Genomic DNA, 20,964 nt, shown 5'->3' with positions numbered 1-20,964 from the left:
GATTCTCAAAACTAAAATCTGCCTTTATGGTGCTCACAAAACCGGTTTCAGCCGATTTAGCATGCATGTATATTAGCAGCAGATTATCCAAAACGGCTTACCGTGGTCTTTTCCGAGTTTCCTAGCTGTCTCCGATATTGCCATGCAAATCTAGTAGGACAAGGTCATTAATATTAAAATCATCACTCCAAGTGACTCTTTAACCTCATTATGCCAACATTTGCCAACGGGTCTGACCTGTGGGATGAACAGTGCCTGGGGGGATTAAGTGACTTGCTCTATAAACCAAATGCAGGAGAGTGGGTTTTCTTCAATACAAAAATCTATATACCAACTCAACTCCTAAAAATTTTTTTTTTAAATCATTTCATGAAATACTGCAACTACTGAATTTAATATAAGGAAGAAAAAAGCCTCAGAACCCCGTCTTCAGACAAATGAAATCTTGCTGAAAGACTGGAAAGGGTAAGTACCTCACTGGCTTATAAAAAAACCTCCTTAAACAGCGTTGATAAATACTTGTTAAATTTTGAATGAAGTAATATAAACATTAAAGTCCATTAAATTGTGATAAAGGTCCACAGCCCAGCAAACACTTTTTCAACAGGCTTATAAATACAGCTACAGCAACTTATCTTTTGAAACAGCTTTGCTGGGCCGCTTGTGCGGGGCTGTGTAAGCGTCCCTTCAGCCTTCCTCCTCCTACGATGATAACCAGTGTTCGCTCAAAGCTGCGTCAGGGGGGCAGGAAGGTAGGATGTGATCTTCTGCAAAAAATAAATCAAAATAAGCCAGAATGCCGCTTTCACTACAAACAGAGTGCAGACCAATATAGCTTACTGCAAATCGGCATCAAAGATGGCCACGGCGCAGTGCAGCCTCAGTTTAAATATTCTGTGCCGTCAGAACGAATGACGACACGGCATCAGCTGTTCATACAGACTTCAAATTAGAAGTAAAAGTGTAAAATCTTCAAAGTAAAAACCAGCACTAGAATCACACGGGCAAAATGACTTTTGAAATGCTGATGGGCTAACCCAATAATTACAGTTGCTGAAATTCAAAAAAAGAAGTGCCACTCAATTTTGTGGTTCAAACCATTGGGTTCCTCCGTACACAAACGGCGGATCCATTGTTGTTCCTTCCTGAGGAGGGCTAATTTCCTATTGCCCCCTCTCATATTGGTGGCACATAATCCACAATGCAGCATTACTTTTACTTTGAAGATTTTTCACTTTTACTTTGAAGATTTTTTACTTCTAATTTGAAGTCTGTATGAACAGCTGATGCCGTGTCGTCATTCGTTCTGACGGCACAGAATATTTAAACTGAGGCTGCACTGCGCCGTGGCCATCTTTGATGCCGATTTGCAGTAAGCTATATTGGTCTGCACTCTGTTTGTAGTGAAAGCGGCATTCTGGCTTATTTTGATTTATTTTTTGCAGAAGATCACATCCTACCCTCCTGCCCCCCTGACGCAGCTTTGAGCGAACGCTGGTTATCATCGTCGGAGGAGGAAGAGTTGAATTGGGATTAAGTGACTTGCCCAGGGTCAAAAGAGCAGTGTGGATTTGAACCCACAACCTCAGGATGCTGAAACAGAATACTGAGCTTGAGGTTGTGGCTTTAACCACTGCAACATACTCTCCCCATCATGCTGATGTATGTAAAACATGAATACAGCATGGACAGCTGAACAGTGGATCTTCAGAGCATACATAGGGATCATACTGATAGAGGTAAATTATGAACACAGCACAGACAGCTAAACAGCATATACTAAACTAAACCTTAAGTTTATATAGAAACATAGAAATAGACGGCAGATAAGGGCCATGGCCCATCTAGTCTGCCCACCCTAATGACCCTCCCCTACCTTTGCCTAGTGAATAGAGCCCACGTGTCAATCCCATTTGGCCTTAAAATCAGGCACGCTGCTGGCCTCAATCACCTGCAGTGGAAGACTATTCCAGCGATCAACCACCCTTTCAGTGAAAAATAATTTCCTGGTGTCACCTCGTAGTTTCCCGCCTCTGATTTTCCATGGATGCCCTCTTGTTGCCGTGGGTCCCTTGAAAAAGAAGATATCTTCTTCCGCTTCGATGCGGCCCGTGAGATACTTGAACGTCTCGATCATGTCCCCCCTCACTCTGCGTTCCTCAAGCGAGTATAGCTGCAGTTTGTCTAACCTTTCTTCGTACGGGAGATCTTTGAGTCCCGAGACCATCCGGGTGGCCATTCTCTGAACCGACTCCAATCTCAGCACATCTTTGCGATAATGTGGTCTCCAGAATTGCACACAGTATTCCAGGTGGGGCCTCACCATGGATCTATACAATGGCATAATGACTTCCGGCTTACGGCTGACGAAACCCCTGCGTATGCAACCTAGGATCTGTCTTGCCTTGGATGAGGCCTGCTCTACCTGACTGGCAGCCTTCATGTCCTCACTGACGATCATCCCCAAGTCCCGTTCTGCTACCGTTCTTGTTAGGATCTCACCATTAAGAGTATAAGTCTTGTATGGATTATGGTTGCCTAGGTGCATGACTTTGCATTTTTTGGCATTGAAGCTGAGTTGCCAGGTCCTAGACCAGCGCTCCAGTAGGAGTAGGTCGTGCATCATGTTGTCGGGCATTGAATCTTCGTCCGTTGTGCATTTTCCCACTACATTACTTAGTTTGGCGTCATCGGCGAATAATGCTATTTTACCTCGAAGCCCTTCTGCCAAGTCTCTTATAAAGATGTTGAATAGGGTCGGTCCCAAGACCGAACCCTGTGGCACTCCACTGATCACCTCTGTCATTTCTGAGGGGGTGCCATTCACCACTACCCTTTGAAGCCTACCACCAAGCCAGTTCCTAACCCATTTCGTAAATGTGTCACCTAATCCTATAGAACTCATCTTGTTCAGCAACCTGCGGTGTGGTACGCTATCGAATGCTTTGCTAAAGTCCAGGTACACGATGTCCAGGGACTCCCCAACATCCAGCTTCCCCGTCACCCAGTCAAAGAAGCTGATCAGGTTGGATTGACATGATCTCCCCTTAGTAAATCCATGTTGACGGGGGTCCCGTAGATTTTCCTCATCCAGGATCTTATCCAATTGTCGTTTGATCAGAGTTTCCATAAGTTTGCTCACTATAGATGTTAGACTCACTGGTCTGTAGTTTGCTGTCTCCATCTTTGAGCCTTTCTTGTGAAGTGGAATGACGTTAGCCGTCCTCCAGTCCAACGGGACGCTTCCTGTACTAAGGGAGAGGTTGAAGAGTGCCGACAGTGGCTCTGCCAAGACATCACTCAACTCCCTAAGCACCCTGGGGTGTAGGTTGTCAGGCCCCATTGCCTTGTTAATCTTGAGTTTTGACAGCTCATCGTAGACACTGTATACCGCATCATCTCCACAGAAGTGGAGCTCGGCACGGTTTACAAGAACTTAAAATACAGGAAGAGAAGGAAAAAAAAGGTTTACATGAACTTATATATAGAAGAGAAGAGCCCTGTATAGAGATTATACTAATATATGCAAATAATGAATAGAGCATAGAGTATTGACAGTTGCACCCTGCTGATTCCTACACTCTGTTCCCTACCATTTGCACGATGGTTAAGCTCAGCTAATGCTGCTTCTCTGTTTTATTGCAGTTAGCTATAATTCAATACCTTGATGAGACACGACCTAAACCCAGGCTATTACCAGAAGATGCAAAGAAGAGAGCGTATGTGCGAATGATTTCAGATCTCATAGCCTCAGGGATCCAACCACTGCAGGTACAGAGAAAACAGTCTGGGGATTCTGATGCTAGGGATGAGGGAGGGAGGGAGACGGTCACAGAAATCTTGTTGCCATGTGCAGGGGTGGCTGCACAGGACCCCACGCTCCCAGCATCAATAGTCTCTCACTTCAGAACCCTCACTCTTGCTGGCCTGGCTGGCTCTACAAAGGCCAGGCTGGCTGCCAGCAGGTCCTCAAAACTGGGTCCCAAAAAGTCGTTTTGGTTGTTTGTTTGGTTTTTTTTTGCTGAGGCATCCCACCTCACTCCCTTCCTCATACTGCAGCTTTTAATCTTCTGGGCTGGTGCCAGCAGAATCAGTCAACTTAAATGCAGTGTCATTTGTTAATCGGAAGCTTTCCCTCTGCAGGTACAGGAAGTTTCAGCAGAGGGAAAACTTCAGTGCTGTCAAAGATAGCGTGTTTAAGCTGACTGATGCTGCCAGCGCCAGCCTGGAAGATTGAAAGTTGCAGTGTGCAGGGATGGTGCCACCAGCATCAGTCAATTTAAATGCATCCCTCCAACCAGCCATCCTAAGCAAGGTGAGGGGGCGGCGGTCATCGGAGACACGGGGGAGGGGTTGCGTAGCAGCAGGAGGGAGTGGGCATCTCTTCCGCTGCTGGGGGGTGTCGGGGGTGCATTGCTTGGCGGCAAGAGAGAGTGGCATCTCTCCCACTGCCGGGGGGAGGTGTCGGGTGGGGGTTTTGCTTGACTTTGGTGGCTCGATTTGTTGTTTATTTGATTTTGCGTTTATTCTGCACATGTGCCCATCACTATCACCAGCGATGGGCACATACAACTTTAACGAACCTTTGCAACTCTCTGCCAACCTCATTTGCAAGAACGTTTTTTTGAGAATAACTCACTTTTTTTAGCTCATATTAGCCCTTATTATTGATTATTACATTGGTTGCCAGTGGAAGCACGAGTAATGTTTAAACTTGCATGTTTATGTTTCAAGTTGGTTTGGGGATTGACCGCTACCTACCTGTTATCTCATCTCGTGCTATACAACCCCATGAGGATAACCAGGAATTGTTTGCATACCCGAAGATTTTAGGCTGTAAAGTCAGGTCCTTTTTGAACAGGATGTTAGCATTTCAAGCAAGTAAACAACAGTCCTGGATGGGTGACTATATCAGCGGAGCCATGTTATCTTACGGCGCCTTCCGAAAAGAAATTAAGACTTAACATAATAATTTTACTGCATAAATTTTACATTTTTATTCTCTTTTTAGTCAATATGCTGCATTCTAATTTTAAAATTTTGTATTTCGCTGATTGTCCAGTTTTATTCTTTTGTGTAAACCACCTAGAATTCTTTTGATTGTGGCAGTATACAAAAATAAAGTTATGTTATGTTATGCAGCCCATTGGTTTTTAACGTGAATGTTTGAGAGTCTAGCCCCAAATCCAACAGGGCCCCATCCCGCGTGGGTTCCGTTACTGCTGGAACAGTTCTTCTTGTAGAGATTCCAGGGGCCTCCCAGGATCAGGTTTGGGAACCGCTGGATTAAAGTCATTACCTCAACACAAAGGGTCCACGATTATTCAGTCTCTCTTTTACAAGTGGGGTACCCCTTAGCTAGACCTAGTTGCAACCCCTCAGAACCACATATGTCCCAGATATTGCTCAAAGTTCCACAGTCCAACCAGAGAAGCAGAAGATGCATTTCAGCTTTCATGGATGGGACTCATGGTGTAGCTTTTTTCCTCCAATACATTTGATTGAAGGATCTTACAAAAAGTGAAGCAGAACAACGCACATATGATAGCAATAGCTCCATACTGGCCTCATCAATTGTGGTTCCCACACTCCATCCTCGGCACGTCAACCTCCGAGATTCCTCTCGCAAGACTTAGATCTGCTTACTCAGGAGGGAGGACAACCTTCCTTCTCTTCATCTAGCAGCATGGCTAATTCTGCTCAAATAAACAAGTTTCACAGTTTTTCCCAATCAGTGCTTCAGATTTTATTAGCTTCTAGAGCAGAGTGTAGGGCTACCATAGTTTTTATGGTAAAAAGTAGACATGTAGCTCCCCCCCCCGTTCCACCCCCACACAACCTCATCTCCTCTTCTTCCCAGAGCTGGGGCCATGACTGGAAGGCCTCCAAGCATGAGCTGATGTGATGCGATGATATCACATACATGTGCGCATGGGTTTGATGTCAACTTGTTGCATCCTTGCATGCTCAGGGGCCCTCCAGAAGTGACCCCAAGATCTGTAGAGCCAGGGCTGTCCAAAACCCAGACAAAGTGCAAGGGTTTTCTAAATCCATGCAGACATCTGGACAGTCCTCTAAAAAGAGGACATGTCCGGGTAAATCCAGACATTTGGTAACCCTATCCAAGTGGTCTAATTTTTCTCATTGTGTACCCCCAAGAAACTTCCTTCCGGAGACTACATCAATACCACTAGAGTGTGGCTAGGAAGATGACTGTCCACGAAGAAATAGAAGTTTCTTACCTGTAACAGTAGTTTTCTGTGGACAGCTGCACAGGGACAGCTCAAGAAAAAGTATCACCTTGAGAATTTGAACTGACTCATGGTTTTCATCCCCCCAATCTCTTTTTCCTGTTTCCCTTTCTCAACAAATAAGCTTTTCCTTTTCTAATTCTCTTATTTATATTATGATGTACACCGCCTTATCTTACAAGGTTAGTTAAAGCGATATAACAAGTAACAATAATCACAAACTATACTGAGATTTGTTCTGCTATAAATAGTTCAGAGGCAGTGTCCTGAACGAGCTTCTCCATAGTGGTGGAGGCCTCGAGAGAAATAACAGAGATACTTGTGCAGAGGAGACTGCAATAGACTTCTTCTATTATTCTGAACGTGTGAATAATTTGCCACTGAGAGTTTGTGTTTGTGACCTGGGGAGAGTTGAGCACTTCCTAGACCAGCGTCTCTCAAACTTTTTTTAGCTTTGGCACACTAAGTGGAGCAAATGTTTTTCGCGGCACATTATAATTGAAATTATAAAATTACAAAACCAACAAAAAATTAAATTTGAGAGTTATTTAAAGTTTTTTAAGCTATGTAATTGTAACAATGGTGAAACTAAAGTAAACAGAATTGCTGTTCAATGCAATGGATGTCCTTGTTTTTGACTGCATATTAACTCAAAACGCAGCTCGATAGTTGACATACAAACACGCATTTCATCATCTATCATCTGCAGTCGTTTCCTCAATTTAATTTCTTTCAGAGCTGAAAATCCAAGTTTGCAAAGATAAGATCCAAATGGTAACAAAACCTTGATTGCTTTGTTGCTCAAGTTGCTGTTAGTTTATAATGACCAATCACATCAAAGAATGATGCTTGCCTGGGCGGTTGTATCCTCACGCACAAAGACGCTCATAACTGACGGACTCTTGCGTTTGCAACATACATGTCATCTATTCTAGTGTATTCTTATGAGACTCATCTTCTACCAACCTTGCTATACTCATGTCACCCCTCTCCTTAAATCACTTCACTGGCTCCCTAACCGCCTTTGCATTCAGTTCAAGCTCCTCAATCTCTCTCCTCTCTCCTTATACAACTCCCTCAGATAAGCTGCTCTTAGCTGTACCCTTTTCTTCCACTGCCAATTCCAGACTTTGTTCCTTTCATCTAGCTGCTCCCTATGCCTGACCCAAGTTTGTCCGCTAAGCCCCTTCCCTTCCCTTGTTTAAAAGCAGACCGGAAACCCACCTTTTTGATATAGCCTTCAATCCATAACCCTCCAACCCACTGCCCACCCACCCAGTCCCATGACATCCTCTTTGTCTGTTTAGATTGTAAGCTCTTTGGAGCAGGAACTTTCTCCTTCATAACTCTGTACAGCGCTGCATGCGTCTGGTAATGTTACAGAAATAATTCCTAGTAGTAGTGTGAAGAGTTTCAGTCTTTGGGAAGCAGAGCTGAGATTGTGATGTCATAATGCCTCATTCCACCAATAAGAGCCAACCTCATCAATGATGTCACAATGGCTTGATTGTCCTCTGCCCTCCGACCCAGCCAGCAGATTAACCCTTCCCCTTAACTGGATCCATGACATCCTCTTTGTCTTGTCTGTTTAGATTGTAAGCTCCTTCGAGCAGGTACTGTCTTCTTTGTGACTCTGTACAGGGCTGTGTACATCTGGAAATAATTAATAGTAGTACTAAAGGAATTTTAAAAATAAAGTAAAATTCTGGAATCTCTTCAGGGCACACAGTTTGAGAGACACTGTCCTAGACTGAGGGAAGGAAGCTCATGACCACCCTCCAGTGGCTGAAATAGGAACCTGTATGCCTCCTCAGATACTTTCTCATATTTCTGTTAATCTAAGTGCCAGGCAGAATGAGACACAGAGGGAGGGTCAGTCTAACTCTCAGTTAACATGCAGAATGATTTTTCTCCATGTGTCCCACAGTATCTGATTTGCAGCTTTTGTCTCCTTAGAACCTGATGGTTTTACAGAAGCTGGGGGATGGTGAAAGGCTAGGATGGGCTCAATCGTACATCACCAAGGGCTTCCATGGTGAGTCCAGGGAATTAATCCTCAAACTGAACTTTCTAAGGAGATAGCTGACTTCAGGGGAGGACTGGGGTGAACAGAACCCCCACTGGGTGCAGGCAGGGCTGGGATGAGCAAGGGCATGTCTGTATGATGAATTTATTTAAGAAATCTCAGCCATACAAATAATATAATTTGCAATATATTTGTTTTGACAAATCTGTTTAAGAACTTCAGCCATGCAATTAACGTCATCCGATATGTCTGGCAGATCCTCTTGCTGTAAACTGCTCTGAACTGTCAGGGTATAGCGGGTTATAAATAAATTTGAATTTAATCTGAATGTTGCTGCTCTCCTGTCCTCACAGCACTAGAGAAGATCCTGGATTGTACAGCGGGCCAATACTGTGTGGAAGATGAGGTGAGGGTTGGAGACCAGAACCACACGAGGTAGTCCCTTGTCTCGGTGTAAGGGACACACTACATTTTTATCCCTCAAGATTCAGGCTGGCAATGTGGTCTCCTTGTGATGAAATTGCAGACATGTGCACCAGGGACCTTTCTGCTGCTAGTTCATCTAATAATTAGTAAAAGAGATGGGACTTGATAGATCGCTTTTCTGTGTGGTCACACTCAAAGTGGTTTACATGTTTTAGACAGGTACTTATTTTGTACCCAGGGCTATGAAGTGTTAAGTGAGTCCCAAGGAGCTGCAGTGGGAGTCTACCTCACCACTTCACGGTGCTGAGGCATCCATTCTAACTACTAGGCCACTCCTCCACTGCCTCCAAATGAAGCAGTCTCCAGCTGGAAAATTAGGTGCAGACAGTCTCCATCAACTGCAGGTTAGTGCTGGACTGTAGACCAGGGTGGTCATCTCTTAAGGGTGAGGTCGAGCCCACAGTCACCTCTTAGAATTGTGGAACGCAGGGGCTGGAGTCTTGCAGAAACACGTTGCTGAGAGGGACCGTCGCTTAGGGGGAAGGCTAGAGGGGTTCCATTTATGATCAGGGGCTTTTGCTTCTCAGTGTGGGGGCCCAATCACGGCCTGGGTTTGGAACAGGAGAGCTGTCGCTGCAGCAGAGTCTCTGTGTAACCGAGAGATGTACTGCCCCTGGCTAACTATTGCTGGAGGCTTTTTCCTTAAAGGATGACCTAGGTCAGGGGTCTCAAAGTCCCTCCTTGAGGGCCGCAGTCCAGTCGGGTTTTCAGGATTTCCCCACTGAATATGCATTGAAAGCAGTGCATGCACATAGATCTCTTGCATATTCATTGGGGAAATCCTGAAAACTTGACTGGATTGCGGCCCTCTAGGAGGGACTTTGACACCCCTGACCTAGGTGTAAGTGCAATGATTTGATAGTAACATACATCTCTTTCCTCCACCCTCCAGGTATCCATGGCGGATCTGTGCTTGGTCCCCCAGGTGTACAATGCAGAGAGGTAAGAGACAGAAGCTTTAGCTCACTGTAGCTGAAAGAGAGATTCCCAGAAAATGTAGCTGAAAGGGCTGAGCTGCTTCCCCTGGTTAGTGGATCTGGTCCCAGCCAGGTCTCTGTTTGACCCTAGTTTGGAGGTTTCATGAATATATAAGGAAGCAATTGGGGTGTTATGCCCTGAGGTGGGAGTTTGCGTTCACTTCCCGTTACCTGCTGTTCTGGAACTTATATTTCTATGGCTGCTGCTGTGGGCTCCGTAACAGCCTGCTGAGAGAAGGCAGAGGGCTGCTGCAGTCCTGCAGGGAAGGATTTGACAGGGTGACGGTAGGGGGACTTTTTAATAATGCGCCTCCAGTTAATCCAGGGGCCCAAGATTAGGAAGCTGTTGTACCTGAGTAAAGGAGTTGAGTGTCTTGGTTTAGTGACCTCCATTGCAGGGGGTCTTAGCCAGGTGCTTGGGACACACCAACTCGGTCTGCTTTTGAAGATATCCACAATGAATATGCATGAGGGAAATATCCTCTGCTTTATTGTGCTATCAAGGCTATGAAAGGTCTTCAAAATGTTCAAAAAATGCCACATCGGTCCATTCAGCCAAAAATGGGATCATCTTTCAGCTCTATTCGTCTCCAAGCTCTTGGATCTGTTTTTCAATGCTGCTCCTGACCTTCAGGGCTTGTGTTTGGACAGTTCCCCTTACTCCTCTGTCCTTCATGCTTGTGAGCAAAATTGGAGGTTACTCGTTTGGCTTTTTCCTGCCCTGTGCCCTCGCTGTGGAGCGTTCTCTCTGCATATCTGCAAACGTAGCCATCTTAGGAGACATTCAAAAAGGCTCTGAACAACTCTTGTAAATGTTTTTGGTGAGCTGTTAGCCAATGATTCTCCCTTTAACTATGTTGTAAGGCAACACACTTTGAGTCTTCTGCTTTTAGTGAAACTGTTAGACCATTTGCTGTTCTTAATGGACTGAATAAACTAAATCCCTACACTCTGTAGGCCAGAACTGCACGCTGTTGATTGTCCCTGCTGTCCTCTATTCTGGATGAGGTGGTTCATGCTGGGTCCTTTAGTAACTGCTACATATGGATCCAGGGATTTAGATGAATGATCTCGTGCACCATTTTGCTTTTCTTTTGGTGATGCTCATCACTTTTGTCTTACAGATTCAAGGTGGACCTGACGCCGTTTCCCACCATCACTAGGATCAATCAAGCTCTAATGGAACTGGAGGCTTTTAAAGTGAGTCATCCCTCACGGCAGCCAGACACGCCTCCTGATCTGCGAGCCTAGTGCCCTGTGCTGCCACTCCCAGCCGAAAGCCTCATCCAGTAATCTCAAGCATGGAAAAACCTTCAATGCGAGAGCCAGGACTAGTGTGGAGAAAGTCTCTTGGGCCGGCCCCTCCAACACAGTTGGAGCAAACTGGTTAACCTAAACAAAGTCCTCCCTCTTCAGCCCGTCTGCCCCTCCTAAGTCTCTCCCCTCTTCTCCCAAGCCAGGTTTTCCTTTCACCTCTGGAGGCTTATTTCGAGCATTGTCACAGGCACAAATGTTTTGCTTTTCTTTCAGCATTCTGTGGCTCTCAGCGACTTTGATCCATGCAGTGTCCTATTTCCTGTACATGGAATTCTGGACCCTCTGGATCTCAAAGACACTTAGGGCTATGTCCTATAAACGGTGCTGTACGTTAGGTGAGGGCAGGCGCCCTACCACTGCTTAACTTGTTTTAATTGGCTTTAATTGGCGCAGTAATTGACCTTGTCATTTAAAACCGGCTAAAAGCTTGTTAAAAAAAAAGACAATGTGACATTTTTTAACAGATTTTACAAGTCACATGTGAAAATTGTCATATAAAATATTAAATTTAAAAAATATTTAAAAATTTTTTTTTTAAAGAAATATGGATAACTAATATCAATAAAGAATAGCAAAGAGTCACCGCTGTTTAGTGAGCCGATGAAGAAAGCAAGCAAATGGATATTTTCAGTATATTACATATAGCATTATCTTACAGTAAAGTGCCATTAACAGAAAACAGTAAAGAAAATCTGAAATGAATGAAAAATGACGTAATAGAGCCCAGTAGCCCCTAATTATTCACAATAGACAAAAAAGGAGAATATGTGGTCTTTAGCAAACTAACCCTCTAAGCCACATCTATGTCTGAAAATTCTGAGGAAATTTTCTAACTGAAGTGGGTCAAATACAGCTTCCCTTGCCCTGAGATCATGTATTTATAGGAAAGGGGTCTCAAAGTCCCTCCTTGAGGGCCGCAATCCAGTCGGGTTTTCAGGATTTCCCCACTGAATATGCATTGAAAGCAGTGCGTGCACATAGATCTCATGCACATTCATTGGGGAAATCCTGAAAACCCAACTGGATTGCGGCCCTCAAGGAGGGACTTTGAGACCCCTGCTATAGGGGAATTTTCTAAGGGAAATATTTCTTTGAGGGCTACCCTCCTTCTGACATTCACAACAGCGTGAAAAAAGGATGATACTGAAATCATATTTCAAGAAGAAAGAGTATGATTTTGTGTGGTTCAAGGATTTCTGTGTTTCTAGAGGAAATTATGTCTACAATTATTATAGCTGTGTGAAGAGAGTCGCTACTAATGGCTCTTAACTGTACTTTAAAATCAGACAAGCGAGGTTGGTGTTGGGATATGATACAAAACATCAGCTCATAAGTATTTGTTCTGGACTAAAGCCTTCCCCCTTTCGTGTTTGTGTCTTTTTCCAAATCATGGGCCTTTCTTCCACAGGAGCAAGGACTGTGTGCTTGTTAAATACCATCTGATTTATTTCAATAAAAGTCCCTACCTGCTTTATCTGTGCTGCTACACTTATTAGACAAAAGGTTTGGATAGAAAGACCCTAAGCAGATGGGGGGAGGGTAACGCTCCCAGTTTCTTCCTCTGCCTGTGTCTCTCTAAAAGGTGCTTGGTGTGGACAGGTGGACCACAGTGACTCAGCTTATGTCTCCAGCTCCTGCCCTAGCGGCTAAAAATTGATCAGAGCTCATTAGGAGAAAGCTTCTCCTGCACTACTGGCCCAGTGAGGGGTCTTATTTTGATTTCACCTAAGAAAATAGCTTCCTAGAACTAGCTATGAAACCAAATTAGTTCATTATGAAGGATGGTGAGGAGAAGCCATTTGGGCCACTAGCCACAAGAGTTTATCGGATTGTCCTATGCCTGAAACAAGATGAGGGAGGTACAAGAACGGGAAGTGTTGAACATTCTGAATGCATTTACATTGACTGGTTGGGTGAAATAGTGATGGGAATTTCAAATTCCTCTCTAGCATTTGCATTCTGTCTTGCACATTTGGCTGAAACCAGAACTGAAGGTTCTTTATCGTCCAGTCCAGATAAGTGAATTACGTCTCCCAACCAGCAGGTGGAGACAGAGAAAATAGCTCAGAGCTGATTTCACTCTCCCTGGATATCTTACGCTCGTATGTCAAAGCTGAGATAACCAAAAGCAACTGTTATGTTGCAGATTTCTAAATCATCACCAAAGCCAAATCTGATAAATAAAAAATATAATTCTATGGTCACTAACTAGGAATGAGACAATTCCATAAATCAAGGGGTATAACTCTCAAAGCATGTCACAACATACTCAACATGGACACTCAAATAGAGAAAAAGTAGCAACAAAAAAGAAATAATGCAGGCAAAACTGTACACAAAACCCTTAAAAGCCAGACTGGAGAAAGAGACACTGAAAGGAATCAACAGGTAAGATTTTTTTTTATTTTACAATCTTAGTTCTAATATTTCAGACACCAAGGCTTGTTCTCCTCAGCTGAATAATTTTCGTAGCTATAAAAACTAAGAGCAAAAAAGCCTGAGTGTGTCCCATGACACACAGCCCTGAAAACAGGGACCATCAACCTGATCTTTATGTAAGCTGAGATTAATTGGCAGATTGCAGTCTTGTTTACTTTTTAAGGTACATTTGCATCTCCTGGGGACAGTACTTCAGGCGTGTGTGCTTAGCTGTTTACTGATGGCATTACTGTTATACGTTAAGGGTTATACATTTGATATGTCACCTTTCTGTGGTACAGCCCAGGCGGTTTACTTATATAAAGGTACTTTCTCTGTCGCTAGTGGGCTCACAATCTCTTTGATTGCAGTCTGCAAGCAATCCATAACCAATATGTTAAAACCCACAGAGTCAAAGATAGCTGATAGGTCAAATTGTTGTAGGATTGATTGCTGTCCTCTACTCAGCATCTGATTGATTTTGGTTGTTAAGGTCAATAGTAAGACTTCTGTGCTGTGATACAAAGCTAAATTGGATGAAATGAAGACAGGAGAATGTGTGGATGGAAGGTGGGCTTCTCTTGTAGGAAGTTATCCAAATCATTTTTTTAAACCCTGCTAAGCTAACTGCTTTTACTACATTCTCCAGAAACAAATAATTACACATTGAGTAAAGAAATATATGCTTATGTTTTGTTAGTAGCTTCATCATATGCCCTTAGGCCTAGTATTTTTTAAGAGAGTGAACAAGCGATTCACATCTACCCTTTCCACTCCACTCAGTATTTTATAGACCTCTATCATATCACCCCTGAGCTGTCTCTTCTCCAGGCTGAAAAGCCCCAGCCACTTTAGCCTTTCTTCACAGGGAAGTCATCCCATTCCTTTTATCATTTTCATTGCCCTTCTCTGTACCTTTTCTAATTCCGCTATATCTTTTTTGAGGTACAGTGACTAGAACTGCACACAGTATTCGAGGCATGGCCATACCAAAGAGCGATACAAGGGTATTATAACATTTTCCTCTTTGTTTTCCATTCCTTTCTTGATAATTCCTAACATTCTATTTGCTTTCTTAGCAGTCGCTGCATATTGAGCTGAGGGTTTCAACATATCCTCAACAATGATACCTAGATCCTTTTCCTGGGCAGTGACTCCTAACACAGAACCCAGTATCAAATAGCTATAAGTTCGGATTCCTCTTTCCCACATGCATCATTTTGCACTTGTTTACATTAAACATCATCTGCCCTTTTGATACCCAGTCTCACAAGGTCCACTTGCAATTTTTCACAATTCCCTTGCAATTTAACAACTTTAAACAAATTTGCTCTACTCTGTAACACCTCTGGACGTGTCCAGAAATCCTCTTCTGTAATTCTGAAATCTGCCTTGAACCACAAGGTAATGGTGAAATAAAAATCACTAATGTAATGTAATTAGTGATTTTTATTCCGCCATTACCTTGTGGTTCAAGGTGGATTACAGAAGAGGATTTCTGGTCCAGAGGTGTTACAGAGTAGAGCAGGTTGCTTCAGAGGATTGAAATGTTTCATACGGTGTTAGTCTTCATGGATTTCTTGAATAGCAGAGTTTTTATTTCTTTTCTGAAAGTTTTGTAGTCTGGGGTTGCGATTAGTAGATTGGAGAGTTGGTGGTCTAGTTTTGCTGCCTGAGTGGCTAGAAGGCCATTGTACAGTTTTTTCCGTTTGACGTCTCTGATTGGAGGGTATGTGAATGGTGTCTGGGTTCTCCTGTGTCTGGTTGTAGTGGTTTGTATTAGGCGGTTGTTCAAGTGGGCTGGGATGTCACCATTTATGGATTTAAATAATAGACAGTAGAATTTAAATAGTATTCTTGCCTGAATTGGGAGCCAGTGTGAGTTAAGGTATGCTTCAGTGATGTGGTTGTGTTTTCTTAGTGAATAGATTAGTCTCAGGGCTGTGTTTTATACTGTTTGTAGTTGTTTTACCATTGTTGCGGGGCAGGGGAGATAGAGGATGTTGCAGTAGTCAAGGAGACCTAGGACTAAGTCAAACTTGCCTTAGGTTTCTCGTGACCGCAAATGATTTCTGTATTGTTTTGTTGATTTGTGGTTGCATGATGCAGCATCTATCTAAAGTCATTCCCAGAAGTTTTAAAGTGGGTTGAATGGGGTATGTGATTGAGTTTAATACTAGGTTTGTCATGATTGGAGTTTTGGTTTTTTTTGAGAAGTATGAATTTTGTTTTGTCTGGGTTCAGTTTTAGTTTGTGGTCTTTCATCCATGTTGCCACTGTTTCTAGAGTTCTGTGTAGTGTGTCTGTCATGGTGGTCGTTGGCTGATCAAAAGGCAGGAGAATGGTGATGTCGTCTGCATAGCTATAGGAGGTTAAGCCTATTTTGTCTAGGCAGGTGCCGAGGGATGTAATGTAGAGATTGAAGAGTGTTGGGGATAATGGCGATCCTTGGGGTACGCCACAGGGGTTGGACCATGGTTCTGATTTTTCTTTGTCTTTGCTCTGCAGGTCCTGGATTGTAGGAATCCTTGAAACCATGTGTGTATTTTGCCTGTGATTCCTATTGTATCTAGTATTTGTAGCAGGATGTTGTGGTCTACCAGGTCAAATGCTGCGGTGAGATCTAGTCGAATAATCAGCATTATTTTGCCTGTGCTTAGGTATTGTCTAGCTGTGTCCAGAAGGGATCCTAGTAGTGTCTCAGTACTGAAGTTGGTTCTGAATCCAGACTGTGTAGGGTGGAGCAAGTTGTGGTTTTATAGGTAGTTGGTGAGGAGTTTAGCTACGAGGCCTTCCATTAGCTTGACATATAGTGGAATTGAGGCTATGGGTTTGTAGTTGGATGGTTGATCTGTTGCTCCTTTTGGGTCTTTCAAGATTGAGGTGACAATGAATTCAGAGAGGTCTTGTGGAAAAAGGCCATCTGTGAGCATGGTTTGTATCCACTGCATGAGGAGAGTGCGGAATTTTAGGCTGGATATTTTTAATAGGTATGGAGGGCATTGGTTAAGGTTGCAAGCTGCATGGCTGTATTTTTTATAGAGTTTGTTAAGATTGAACCATAATATTGTGGAGAAGTGGGGCCAGGTCCTATCTGCTGCAGCTGATTCTTTTTCTGTGGGGGGCATTGTGATTGCTTCTAGGTTGGGGTTCCTGCGAAGTTTGTTCTGGCAGTTGTAATTTTGCTTTTAAAGTATTCAGCTAAAAGGGTGGCTGAAGGGAGGGTTGTCGTTTTTGGCTAGGCAGGGTTTGGTGTCTGCGAGTTCTTTTAGTAATTGGAATAGTTTTTTTGTGTCTTGGGCCTCTATGCTTATTTGGTTTGTGTAGTATGTCTTTCTTTTAGCCTTCAGGGGGGAACAAGCCTTTAAGGGGGGGACAAGCCTTCAAGGGTGGGCATGCCTTCAAGGGGGGACAGATCTTCAGGGGAGAGGGGCCCTCGTGTAGAAGTACACGGAGGGAGGGAGGGAACGGGGGTTCAAAGAGATGTGAATATGCCGGACTTTGGGGGTGAAGAAATAATGGGTCTAAAAATAGAGGAGAGGGAGAGAGATGATGGACCATGGGTTTTAGGGAGGGAAGGAACAGAACGGGAGAGAAGTTGGACACAAGGGATGGTGTGGAGGGGGGGGTGGATAGAGATACTGGATAGGAGGGTAGTTGGGAAAAGAAAAGGAGAGATGGTGGACCCTGGGGTGGTGGGGAAAGAAGGAGAGATGATGGATAAAAGGGTAGTTAAGAAAAGGTGGATCTGTGGAGGGAGACAAAAAAAAGGAAAAGATGCCAGACCTCCGGGGGAGGGAAGGGAAACGGAAGGGGAGGACAGAGATGGCAGATGGATGATTAGCATGCAGAAAGAAGGAGACCTTGGCAAGCAAGTTATCAGAAGACAACCAGAGCCTGGGACCAACAAGATTTGAATAATGACCAGACAATAAAAGTAGAAAAACTAATTTTATTTTCCATTTTGTGATTACAATATGTCAGATTTGAAACGTGTATCCTGCCAGAGCTGGTGTAGACCGCAAACGTAGGTTAGGATTTAAGAGAGAGAGGAAAAGTGTTTTTTGTTTGTTTATTTTGTTTACACCACAGTGCCAGTGTGGTTAGGAGAAGGCAAAGGGGATGAAGAGGCTATAAAATAAACCCACCAGGATGTTTGAAAAAAACATCCAATTGGGCAGGAAAATCGAATCGAAAAACCAATTCAGTAGGCTGAATCGAATCAAAATTTTTTTTCCTGAATCGGGCAGCACTAGTTTGAATAGATGGTTCTGGACCATTTTCCATATGAGGTTGGTAGAATGGGCTGTTGGGTCATGAAGGCAGCAATGTCTAGTTGGTTGGTTCTAGTTATTCCCATTTCTAGATCATTGATAAATATGTTAAAAAGCAGCAATCCCAGTACAGACCCCTGGGGGCACCCCACTATTTACATAAGAACATAAGAATTGCCGCTGCTGGGTCAGACCAGCAGTCCATCATGCCCAGCAGTCCGCTCATGTGGCGGCCCTCTGGTCATAGATCAGCGCTCTAACTGAGACTAGCCCTATCAGCGTATGTCCTTGTTCAGCAGGAACTTGTCTAACTTTTTCTTGAATCCCTGGAGGGTATTTTCCCTTATGACAGCCTCCGGAAGAGCGTTCCAGTTTTCTACCACTCTCTGGGTGAAGAAGAACTTCCTTACGTTCGTACGGAATCTATCCCCTTTCAACTTTAGAGAGTGCCTTCTCGTTCTCCCTACCTTGGAGAGGGTGAATAACCTGTCTTTATCTACTAAGTCTATTCCCTTCAGTACCTTGAATGTTTCCATCATGTCCCCTCTCATTCTCCTCTGTTCAAGGGAGAAAAGGCCCAGTTTCTCTAATCTTTCACTGTACAGCAACTCCTCCAGCCCCTTAACCATCTTAGTCGCTCTTCTCTGGACCCTTTCGAGTAGTACAGTGTCCTTCTTCATGTACAGCGAGCAGTGCTGGGCGCAGTACTCCAGGTGAGGGCGCACCATGGCCCGGTACAGCGGCATGATAACCTTTTCCAATCTGTTAGTGATCCCCTTCATGAAGTGAGGAAGGCAGAAAACAGAATAGAAGTTACTTTCAAAGCTTTTATTCTTCATAGCAAGTAAAATAACATTTTTAAATCATACCAGTACAGGCTTATATATGGCAGCAACCAAGTTTGCATGGCTCATTAGACAGCAGAATCCTGGAGAAGCCATCAACCTTTCCCAAACTGGCTGAAAAAGTGCATCCCAAAATCCACTGCATGTATTGACCTGAACCTCCCCCCCTTACCACTTTCAGTAAGACAGGTCAGGTGCTCTAACATCTAATGCTCCCCACAACCCCCCAGCAGTAAAATACTGCGGCCCTGTGCCAGACCTCCTGACTTCAGGGATTAGTTCTTGTTCATGTGTCTTATGCAAGCTCTGGTAGACCCCGTTATTTAGGGTACATATCACTGACAGCAGAAAGCACCCCCTCCTCACTTGCACAGCTTCAGAACCTCACACTCTACATATTAGCCCCTATTAACACAGATGTGAGAAGGGAAGATTAATGGTTCCTTTGCTTCAGGCTCACTGAAAGTCTTTTCCTGGCTGGATTCCACTGGCTTCACTTGGCCTGGACACCTTCCTCGGTCAGATCCAGCTGGGTTTTACACATGTTGCTGTAAAAGTTACCTTCACAGTCGGAGCCACCAAAGATCAGCACCGTGCATAGGTGACGGCCACCTTGGCTCTCTTTGTCTGCATCAGTCAGGTGGGCAGAGGTTAGATTAAGCACTGTGTGGCCAGACCTCTTGAATAAGCCGAGACTGTTCAGGATAATGCTGCTCCAGGAGGCAGTATCTGAAATGCAAGAGACAGTTTAGCCTCACAGCCCTTCCCAGTAGGTGACACCAAACAAAAAGAGCTCACCCTCACAGCCCTTCCACCTGGATCAATGAGGCCAGCTTGCAAACTTGGCTTCTCCCACCTACATTCTTTGTGATTGGGCAAAGCCACTTCATCCTCCACTGTCTCAAATACAAATTCACCACAGTTCCCATCCCTGTGGATAACTGCGGGAAACCATCCCGTGTCATTCTTTAGTGTCTAACTCAACCTCAGTCCTTCTACACCAGCATTCGTCAATGCAAGGCTTGAGGGTCAGTGGATGGAAACTGTCCCGGTCTTTTAGTGTCTAACTCAATCTCAGTCCTTCTACACCAGCATTCGTCAATGCAAGGCTTGAGGGTCAGTGGATGGAAACTGTCCCGGTTATTCTTTAGTGTCTAACTCAACCTCAATCCTTCTACACCAGCATTTTTTTTTTTTTTTTAAATTAAGGATTTGAAAATTATTTCCAAATAAACTTGTCAGGAAATACAGAACGAATTATACAAACAGGAAATTCAAAATTAAATATACATTAATCCATAAGTCTTTCTTAGACCACTATCCTTCAAAAGTCAAAAGATCCAAGTGTGAATAAAGAGGAGATTATTCTATCTTTGAAACAAATATTAAAGAAAGGCTTAACAGTTTTTCTCCCACATTTCAAATTAAACTGTTCAAAAATACACTAAATAGTCCCAGTAACCAATTTCTTCATATCAATAAATGTTCTTAGTTGTTCTGGGGAAAAGAACACATATTTTATCCCTAGATATTTTATCATACATTTACAAGGATAGGCGAGCAGAAACAAAGCACCCAAGGAAACCACTTCAGGTCTCATGGCAAGAAATAATTTTCTTCGTTCTTGAGTTTGTCTGGTAACATCTGGAAATATCCAGACTTTTTTTTTTTTTTTTTACCACAAAACAGTTCCTGAGATTTTCTAAAAAACATTTTGAAGACAGCATTAACGTCCTGTTCAAAAACAAAAGAAACCAATAAAGTTGCTCTTTCAGTATTTTCATTAATGGTAGATTCCAATAAATTCGTAACATTTAATGGAGTATTAGCAGAACTTTGTTGTAAATTAACTGTTTCAGATCCCATTTCTTGTTTCTTTGGCAAATAAAAGATGCGATTCACTGGTGGAATATTATCAGAAGAAAAGTTTAAATTTTCAGACAAATATTTTTTCAAAAGATCAATGGGAGTCATCACCAGAGATTTAGGAAAATTCAAAATTTTTATCTTCAATCTGCGATTAAAATTTTCTATTTGTTCAATCTTCCTATTAAGAGCTATTCTTTCCTTTACCATACCGGACGTTAAGTCTTCAAGTTTCTCCGTCTTGTCCAAGACCTTTTTCAATTCTTGAGAAAATTCTACTTTTGTCCCATCCAGTTTCTTACCCAGAATATCAACTGTACTTACTAAAGCTGAAACTTCAGTTGAAGTCCTTGACACTGAGATATTTAGGGCTCCTTTTATCAAGCCGCGCTAGCAGGGTTAGCGCACATGACTTTTAATCACGCACTAACCCCTGCGCTGGCCAAAAAACTACCACCTGCTGAAGGCAGGCATTAGCGGCTAGCGAGGCCGGTGATTTAACGC

General features: G+C 43.4%; 2 protein-coding genes across 6 annotated transcripts in view; one reads left to right on the top strand and one right to left on the bottom strand.

Moving 5' to 3' along the window:
- Nucleotides 1-12,531, top strand: part of GSTZ1 (glutathione S-transferase zeta 1) — a 32,859-nt gene extending 20,328 nt beyond the window's left edge. For all 3 annotated transcript variants that reach the window (XM_033951286.1, XM_033951285.1, XM_033951287.1), the window contains exons 5-9: nucleotides 3,646-3,771; nucleotides 8,208-8,286; nucleotides 8,631-8,683; nucleotides 9,656-9,705; nucleotides 10,865-12,531. In XM_033951286.1, the coding sequence (XP_033807177.1) occupies nucleotides 3,646-3,771; nucleotides 8,208-8,286; nucleotides 8,631-8,683; nucleotides 9,656-9,705; nucleotides 10,865-10,991 (435 nt within the window). In that variant the 3' untranslated portion in view covers nucleotides 10,992-12,531. The remainder of the gene's footprint in view (nucleotides 1-3,645; nucleotides 3,772-8,207; nucleotides 8,287-8,630; nucleotides 8,684-9,655; nucleotides 9,706-10,864) is intronic.
- A 6,037-nt stretch (nucleotides 12,532-18,568) lies between these two features.
- The window catches only part of LOC117363996 (rab9 effector protein with kelch motifs-like), a 40,800-nt gene continuing 38,404 nt past the window's right edge, over nucleotides 18,569-20,964 (bottom strand). For all 3 annotated transcript variants that reach the window (XM_033952680.1, XM_033952679.1, XM_033952681.1), the window contains exon 13: nucleotides 18,569-19,323. In XM_033952680.1, the coding sequence (XP_033808571.1) occupies nucleotides 19,088-19,323 (236 nt within the window). In that variant the 3' untranslated portion in view covers nucleotides 18,569-19,087. The remainder of the gene's footprint in view (nucleotides 19,324-20,964) is intronic.

Source organism: Geotrypetes seraphini, chromosome 7 (genome assembly GCF_902459505.1).
Source record: "Geotrypetes seraphini chromosome 7, aGeoSer1.1, whole genome shotgun sequence".
NCBI classification, from domain to species: domain Eukaryota; kingdom Metazoa; phylum Chordata; class Amphibia; order Gymnophiona; family Dermophiidae; genus Geotrypetes; species Geotrypetes seraphini.
The sequence above is the reverse complement of the archived record's forward strand: the minus strand, read 5'-3'. Positions and strand labels throughout refer to the sequence as shown.